Genomic DNA, 9,662 nt, shown 5'->3' on the forward strand with positions numbered 1-9,662 from the left:
GCTTGCAAAAGATAAAAAAAAGGGTTTTCAAATTTGCAAAAACAAATTGGCCTTAGGACAAGTTATACTTCTTGTGGTAGTCATTGTCAAAATCACCGACTTTAATTATAGGCATTCAAATATTAGTTGTGTAAATTTCATGAGATGCATGGTAATTCTGAGTTTAATATGCCTGACTTTAATGTACCTTTGATGAAATGTGTATCAAAGATTACATATCTGCAAAACTCTCCATAATGATTTATATGGAAATTTCTTAATGTGTTTCCTCTACAGTGATTTATACGGAAATTTCGTTATGATTCCTAAACAGTCTCTGGTTCTACTTTGGTAATTACCAAAGTAATAAGCACAAATTTAATAAATAAAACATTAAATTATTCATACAATGAATTTAATATTCAAATTTCTTGAATTTTAAGAACCATTTCTATTTCTAGATGAAGAATCTGAGTCTAAGGAAAGATGTAAATTTTTTTTTCCTGACTTAATTTTTTGTAACAAAAATGAAAACCCATTTACTTGCAAGTCACTTTCATAAGTACAGCAGTCACTACTACAGCTTGGTTCAGTAAATTACAAGACCTACACCATCATCAGATATCACAAATTTTTTTGGTAATTTAAACTGAAACCGAGAACTGGTTGCTGACTCTTCACTCTCCCTTCCTTAGGGTTGAAAGATCATCAAACATCCCTCCTAATTATCCCCCCAAATCCTAGTTGCTCATCTGCATCCCTGTCTCTTGTCATTCATTGCCTCCTGCTCGCCTGGGACCCACCCCCAGAGCCCAAATAGGAGAAACACTAATTTCAATTCAAGTTGGGGGGTAATGAGGTAGGGGGAGGGGGTGCTCTCACCGAATGGTCACAGGGTGGCTGGGGGCTTATGATTCCTAAGCAGTCTATGGTCCCACTTTGATAATTGCCAAAAGTAATTTTTGTATATGGGACATAACCATAGATGAACTCTACCTAACAAAAGCAAATATTTTGACCTGGTTGCTTGTAACCTGAATCAAATTTACTTAAAATTAGAAGAAAAAAAAAAAAAGCCTCCTCCTACCTCTTCCAAATCTTCTCTCCTTTTATTCATTCATTACACTGACCCTCAGTGACATCTTTAAATGCATCAATTTGGTCTTATTGCTTTCTTTCTTAGAAAACCTTCACATGAAGAAAAGTTTCTTCAGGACAAAATACAAAAGTGTGTGAATCTGGCCTCCCCATCACCCCACTTTCATTCTTATGCTGTCACCTCTTTTCCCATCATCTCCTAATTTCAGCCACACTCAGTTATCTTCGATCTTTCTTGCAGTCACACATCAGGGCTTTTAGATCTAAGCTCTGACTCCTTATTTTTCAGATCTCAGCTAAGCTGTCACCTCTAGAAAGTCATTGCAAGGCAAAGTCACAGCACCCACTCTTGGGGTTCCCATCAAAGCTGCAGTTTGACACTTCTTTATTAAATGTTTGGATGTCTGTCTCTTCAATTAGACTCGAAGCTCCATGAGGCAGGGACCCTTCGAACTTATATTTTTCACTGTGTCCCTAGCATCTAGTTAATCAATCCACTTAATAAATACTGATGGACTGACAAATTAACCGCAAGCAAACATAAGAAATGAAAATAACAATGATCAACTTCAAAACTGTGCTTACTCTTGTTGATTTGTCTGGCTAGACAACAGTGAATGAACCTTGGTCACCACTCTTAGAATAAAAGAGACAAAAAAAAACAAAAACAAAAACTCAGACTTACTGCAGTTGACCTCATCAGTACGATCACCACAGTCATCCACCAGATCACACAAGTGAAGCTTTTCTATGCAAGCCTTGGTGTGTCCACACCAGAAGCGATCCAACCCTTCACAGCTCTCCACAGGAAGGGGAAGAGTACAATTTTCAAATCTGATGTCATCGATAGCTGAGACTCCATCATAAATGCCAAGACTGACTTTATCAAGTGATAAGTAGAAGGGCTGAGAAAGACGCCCTAGCTGAACGGTTGCCTCCGACCACTGGTCACCTTGGTTATGTAATACTCTCCAGAGTACCGAGGAGTCATTTGACCCTTCCATGTGTAGCCGCAGCTCGGCTGCTCCGACTGACAGGCCATAGTTATAAAACCTGAAGACGAGCAAACACAAGAAATGGAAATGATATATGGGATAGACGAACTATTTCACCTTTGGATTTTCTACTTGATTAACACTCAATTAATAATGAGTTATCATCATGGACACTTTTCTTCCCTGTGGGAATTGTAGTGTCCTCTTTCCAAGTGCTTATCTGCTGAGGCACACGCACTGTCACTCTCAGGACCTTGGGAACTTTTCTCAAGGAGCTCAGCCCAGACAGAGGATTCAGTGCTAATTAAATTATAATCCACTGGTGGAAGGAAAGAGCTCTTGCCTCTTAAGAAATAAAACAACAAATACTGATAACATGTTCCTAAGTAGAGTGCAAATGGTATGAATTTAACACAAGAGTTACTTTTAAAGAAAAAGCAGGGGTAAGCCGTAGGAACTAGTAAGAGTTTTCCTGCAACCACTAGGCCACTGAGGTGATTGACTACTGTTTTTAATATTTACCAGAAGGAAAGCATGCAACCAGGTCCTGTCTGGCTGAACATTGGGCTCTGGAGCTTAGCAATTTGCCACAGGCTGCTGCTTTTCTTCAGAATGAACATAAAATGCCCTAATAAGATACAAAAACAAGTTGTTAGTTAACTCACAGGGTTCTAAAATGAGACATCCGGCTCTTAACCCTATACTAAGTACCATGTCCAACCAAAAATTATATAATAATGAAAAAATCAGTAAAGACATTGTTAGATTTGCTTTGGTAAATAAGGCATGATTATCTGCATCTAGAGCTAAGGGATATCAAAAACAATTGATTTCTGTTAATTCAACTAAAGCCATATTTTTAGTCCATCTGTACCTCTATACAGAATCATTCTGTGCAGACAGCATGATTATTCTGGACAATATTCAACTGTCCTACTGTTTGTTGTGCTGATGCAGAACCATAATGGCTTCTCTTCCTCTTCTCAGGCCTGAGAAAATCCTAAGTGGAAGTGGTTAAAGAGAACCCCTGTGTGCTTCTTACCTTGAGGCATGTTGTGAGTATGATCCCGAGGTGGGGCCTGATGCTCAAAATTACTAGAAAGGTCATTTGGGGAACTCCATATCCAATCAAAATGGTCACCACCAATCGCTTCAAACCAACCACAGCTGTTTGCTTCAAAATCACATTTGGAATCTGAAGAACAAAAACATGGCTTTTGTGTCAGTTCTCCACAGCGTTCTGACACTTACAAAAGCTAGAGCTCAAATGGAAATTGCATTCTCATGCTTCTCTAACTATGTCAAGGCACACAATGGACAAGAAGAGGAGGAACAAAAAGGTCCTGTCTCATCTGAAAAAAAAAAAGTGGAGTTGTGCTTTTCATGCTAGAAATGGAGAAGGCAGAATTCTCAATTTAAGAAATTCATTTTATTTTCAAATATTGTTTCTAAGAAAGCATTGTTCAGCCCTACAGTTTATAGAATTGCCAAATTTGCCTAATTCATTCTGATACCCATGTTAGTTTCTCTATTATTGCATCACTGGTAAGGTTAATTGTTCCTATAGAGTATTTTACACCAAATCATGAAAATTGCTACTTCTAAAAAATTTAATATTTGAGGAATCCCAGATTCCCTGTATTTAATACAATGGGTACACCTGATTTTTGCAGAGCTTAATATTTCGCCAAGCATCATGTGCATTGCCTAATTTATGCAGGGAGAAACAATAATTGAAATCAGTTAACTTTCATGAAGATATTCTGGAAGATGAAAAGAAGAGAAAGGAAAAGAAAAGAAAGTTATAACACCAGTAGTGAAGTATTGTAGGAAATAGTTACTGAGCACCTTAAGTACAAGACCCTGTGTGAAATGCTTTTTATAGATCTATCAGTTACAACAATCCTGGGGGAATGGTATTACTAGTATTGTTGTCTTACTAAGGAAGAAAGGGAGGTTTATGGAAGTTATTAATTTAACCAGGGTCATGTAGTTAGGACATTGTAGAACGAGAAGAGAATCAAAATATTTTAAGTTAATATTGTTTCCACAACTATTGACAATAACTCATTAGATTAGAAAAAGGATGAACAAAAAAGGCACAATCTGAATTTGCTTAGAGTGGACATTCAGCTGTTACATACACCACTGTAAAAAGAACCCCATTCCACTGATGATGATCACACTGGACTTCTTGGACACTGAGTATTTCCATCCAAGAAAACAGTAATAAACTGCATAGATATTGCAGTTATAATTATATATATTGCAGATATAATCTGAAGTCTGAAAATCTAATGCCTCCATATTTGTTCTTTTCTGGTTGCAAATGAAGTACAGAATTATTTTTTCATGACATATGAAGTGTTTAAATGGGGTTTAGGTTGAATCTATAAATCACTTTGGGCAATAAGGACATTTTAACAATACTGATCCTGCCAATCCATGGCCACGATAGGTTTTTCTGTTGACTTTTAATAAGATTCAGAAGTATTCTGCTGGCCAAATTTTGAACCCAAGGATTTTATAGAAAGCAAACACATTTTTGAAATTAGATATTTTATAGAAATCATGAAAAAAAATAGAAGCTATAGACATGAACAGAAGGATTCAAAAAGTGAACAAAAGGTCAACAAACATGTGAAATAATACTCAATGTTACTAATCATCAGGAAAAATGTAAATTAAAATGAGATACTACCCTATTCATATTAGAATGTTTTTTATTAAGAAGTTCAAAACAACAGATGCTAGCATGGATGCAGAGAGAAAGGAATGCTCACATGCTGTTGTTGGAACTGCGAATTAGTATAACTTCTGTGGAAAACAGTATGGAGACTTCTCAAAGACTAAAAGCAGATCTACCATTCTACCCAGCAAGCCCACTACTGGGTATCTCCCCAAAGGAAGCCATTTTTATCAAAAAGATACCTATATTCAAAGTTTACTGCAGCATAATTCACAATTGCAAAGCTGTGAAATCAACCCACATGCTCATCAGTTTGTGAGCGGATTAACAAAATGTGGTATATGTTACCACATGGAGTACTATTCAGCCATTAAAAGAAATAAATTATCTTTTGCAGCAATTTGGATGAAACTGGAGACCATTGTCCTACGTGCAGAATGGAAAACAAACACCACATGTATTCTTTAATAATTTGGAACTAATTGACGGGCACAACATGGGCACAGAAAGAAGTAAAAATCATTGAAAATAAAGAAAATGTACCTAAAGGGTACATGAAATAAACACTATTCGGATGATGGGCACACTTAGAGCCCTCAGTAAAGCATTATAAAAGCCACTCATGCAATAAAACATTACCTTCTTAATCTTTTGAAATAAAAAGTATACAGGAATGTATAAAAGCATCTAAAACTAAATACTTTTAAAATGTTGCATCTACTTTTATCAGAGACAATGAGAAATAAGCAAAATGAAGATAGTTCTGCTATAGCCAGAATAAAGACCTCCCAAGTGTAGTTACAAATCTATGGTGAAATCAAATGCTACTTGGAAGTGAGAAATAATAATGATAAGTAACACAAATTAGGAATAAAATATAAAGAAGATATGTCTTTGTGTTTTAAAAGGCTGTCTCTATTTAGATGTACAGAATATACAATTAATACATAAACATACACAGATTTCAGGAGTTTCAAAGTACATCAATGTTATTTTAATTCCTGGGAATTGGATTCCTATTTTAAACATTCAGAGGAACAGGAGTCTGAAGTTATTACTTTGTAACTATAAAAAGAAAATGAGTTATTGATACTGCATAATACATGTCCCTGACAATGACCTGGAAAGGAAACCTTATTTTCTACTATCAAGGGAGAAATTACTGTGGATATAAATGACTATTCCAATGGTAGGAAAATTTAAGGAACCCTTGCAGTGACTTTGTCTTAGATAAGGCTGTGTAAAGATAGTGATTTTTAACAGAAAATTATGCTACTAAAATTCAAACAAGTTTTTTTTAGTATACTTCCTTCTTGTATGCTTATTTTCTATACACCTATAAAGTCTTACCTCAATTGAATATTCTCTTCTTAGAAATATAATATCCTAAGTATATTCTAATAATTAAGGTTCAGTGATTTTTTTACTGTTTCTAGAGTTTTGTTCACTTTCTCAGTTATCACCATGAGGATCATTGTCATGTGCGGTAACAGCGATGCCCACTATTTATTCAGGGATTGGTGTGGACCAAACTTGTACGAGGGACTGTTCCACTCATAATAAGATTCCCATTGACAAAGAATTTCTTAAAAATATGCTTCTCTATTCTATGACTATGGGAAGAAAAACTAATGACTCTTCAGCAGCTTTTAATTATTGTGAGAAAAATTACCTAACTGGCCTCAATTAATCATGAAAATATAATTACACATTTCCTCTGGGGAAAGGGCTTCAGGTCATATTTGGTGGGCTGATAAATAGGTCCATTGTTGGCATTTTTTGAGACAATAACCAAGGCACAAGAAAACGGAATTAAACAGGAACCAAAAAAATCCTGTGTACAGAAAAAAGAATCCAGAACCAGATTCTGTCATATTTCAGATGGCTTGAGATGATCCTACTGAGGTTTATTTGAAAGGAATAAATAAAAGCGAACAAAAGAGAAGTCTGTGCTGATAATTTCACACATGGATTTAAAAATTCATAGGAGGGGGCTCGGCTCCTATAGCTCAACCGGCTAAGGCGCCAGCCACGTACACCTAAGGTGGCGGGTTCGAATCCCCAGCCCGGACCCGCCAAACAACAATGACGGCTGCAACCAAAAAATAGCCGGGCGTTGCGGCGGGCGCCTGTAGTCCCAGCTACTTGGGAGGCGGAGGCAGGAGACTCGCTTGAGCCCAGGAGTTGGAGGTTGCTGTGAGCTGTAATGCCACGGCACTGTACCCAGGGGGACAGCTTGAGGCTCTGTCTCAAAAAAAAAAAAAAAAAAAAAAAAAAAAAAAAAAAATTCATAGGAGGGAATATATCCTAAGATACTTCATATTGAATCTTGGACTCCCTCTAGTCTTAGCCACAAAGGCAAGGGTTGAGTTTTATAAAACTGGTTGAGAGTGTCGAATTCACAGAGAACTCAAACTCATCAATAAGAGAAGAACAAATAACTCCTTTTCTATGTGGGCAAGAGATTTGAACAGAAGATTCTCAGAGGAAGACAGGTTCATGGCCTATAAACACCTGAAAAAATGCTCATCATTTTAACCATCAGAGAAATGCAAATCAAACCCACTTTGAGACACCATCTAACTCCAGTAAGAGTGGCCCACATAACAAAATCCCAAAACCACAGATGTTGGCATGGATGTGGAGAGAAAAGAACACTTCTACACTGCTAGTGGGAATGGAAGCTAATATGTTCCTTCTGGAAGGAAGTTTGGAGAACATTTAGGGAACTAAAAGTAGACCTGCTGTTCGATCCTGCAATTCCTCTACTAGGTATATATCCAGATGACAAAAAATCATTTTACAACAAAGATATTTGCACCAGAATGTTTATTGCTGCCCAATTCATAAATGTCAAGTCATGGAAGCAGCCCAAGTGCCCATGGACCCATGAATAGATTAATAAATTGTGGTATATGTATACCATGGAATATCACGTAACCACAAAGAAGATGGAGACTTTACCTCTTTTATGTTTACATGGATAGAGCTGGAACATATTCTTCTTAGTGAAGTATCTCAAGAATGGAAGGAAAAGTATCCAGTGTACTCAGCACTATTTTGAAACCAATATATAATTACCCACTTTCATACGAATGATAAAACACAACTATAGCCCAGAATGAAGGAGGAAAGAGGAGGGGGTTGGAAGGGAAGGGTAATTGGTGGGACCTCACCTACTGTGAATAATGTAAGGGTTCAAATCAAATCTATTAAGAGTATAAGCATCTTAACACAACAATTAAGTAAGAGAGGTGAAGGCTATATTAACCACTTTGATGTAAGCATTCCAAATTGTATATAAAATCAGTGCTTTGTACTCCATAAATGCATTCATGTACACAGTTATGATTTAATTAAAAAATAAATAAAAATAAAAAACTGGTTGAGCATGTGAGGGTTAATTTGGAAAAAACAACCAGGAGCCCCACTGAGGGCCACAAGGTGACTTATATAGACATCTGAACCAGCAAGAACATAAATGCATTGAGGAAAACATCAGTGGATACATATGTCAATTAATGTAATCCTTGTGAAAGATCAAAAAAAAAAATATGTTGTGTTACTTTATTTCATTATTTTATTTTGAGACAGAGTCACACTCTGTCACCCTGGGTAGAGTGCCATGGAATCAGAGCTCACAGCAATCTCAAACTCTTGGGCTCAAGCCATCCTCTTGCCTCAGCCTCCTAAGAACGTGTCTACCACCATGCCCAGCTAGGTTCTCTACTTTTAGTACAGACAGTATCTCACAGTATTTCTTAGGCTGGTCTTGAACTCCTGAGCTCAAGTGATCTACCCACCTCAGCTTTCTAAAGTGCTAAGATGACAAGCATGAGACACTGCACCCAGTCAGTATTCCTATTTTAAATATTAGAAATATCAAGTTGAAAAAAGAGTAACATATAATTTTCCAGTGCTCACTGCTATTGACACAGTTCCAACTGAGAACTAATGCCAAAGCCTATGCTCTTACAAATTATGTGCTTCTATTATTAAATAAGTAAAAATAATTATAATTATAATTTTAACACTATTTTATTCTAGGCACATTGCTGTATGTTTTTAAAAAAAGATCATACAAAATCTTAACATAGGACACATAGGACACATTCTGAAAGAATATTTTCATTTTACAATAATAATAGCTGTAAGTGTACTAAATTGACTTCCTTGTCTAGGATTTTTTGTTTTCTTTTAGATTTCATGACCCTCCTGAAGACTGAATGAAGAAAGACAAAAGTTAATTGAGGCTGAGCGTGATGGCTCACACCTGTAATCCTAGCACTCTGGGAGGCTGAAGTGGGTGGATTGCCTGAGCTCAGGAGTTGGAGACCAGCATATTTTCTACTCATCTATATAGCCTAATGTGATTATCTTAAGAATTATGTTGTTGGTCTGATAACAACCCATTCCATGTCATCAGAGCATTAACCATCCTCTCATAACGATAAGCAGAGCAACGGTGTCTCTTATTAACATGAATAATACAATTTCCCAATTTAACCACAATCGTGGGTGTTCCTCAGAGACCCTGATGAGACTGTCAGCTTGTATTTCTTTTTAAGTATAAACATAATTCAAAGATGATAAATATAGATTTGTGGTGGGCCTGTGAAAACTTAGTATAAATAATACACAGTAACCTGTCATTTTTTTTTTTTAAATATCTGTAGCACTATGGACTCCTCAGTAAGGACCATAGAAATAAAAGAGTTGGAGTTGAGAGACATTAATTCAGCAACTACAAGCTGAAAAAGCAGTCAAGGACTCTATTCCGTTCACAGTAGTGCCAAAGAAGATAAAATATTTAGGAGTTTACCTAACAAAGGATGTGAAAGATCTCTATAAAGAGAACTATGAAACTCTAAGGAAAGAAATAGCTGAAAATGTTAACAAAT

At 36.4% G+C, this 9,662-nt stretch overlaps 1 protein-coding gene across 1 annotated transcript in view; it reads right to left on the bottom strand.

Annotated features, from left to right (window-relative positions):
* Nucleotides 1-9,662, bottom strand: part of MALRD1 (MAM and LDL receptor class A domain containing 1) — a 514,668-nt gene that overhangs the window by 410,481 nt on the left and 94,525 nt on the right. The window contains exons 15-17 of the mRNA XM_012803304.1: nt 3,115-3,267; nt 2,595-2,700; nt 1,763-2,130 (exon numbers count right to left, since the gene is read on the bottom strand). Of these exons, the coding sequence (XP_012658758.1) occupies nt 1,763-2,130; nt 2,595-2,700; nt 3,115-3,267 (627 nt within the window). The remainder of the gene's footprint in view (nt 1-1,762; nt 2,131-2,594; nt 2,701-3,114; nt 3,268-9,662) is intronic.

The sequence above is a fragment of the Otolemur garnettii genome, unplaced genomic scaffold, assembly GCF_000181295.1.
Source record: "Otolemur garnettii isolate 467f Iridium unplaced genomic scaffold, OtoGar3 scaffold00019, whole genome shotgun sequence".
Taxonomy (NCBI): domain Eukaryota; kingdom Metazoa; phylum Chordata; class Mammalia; order Primates; family Galagidae; genus Otolemur; species Otolemur garnettii.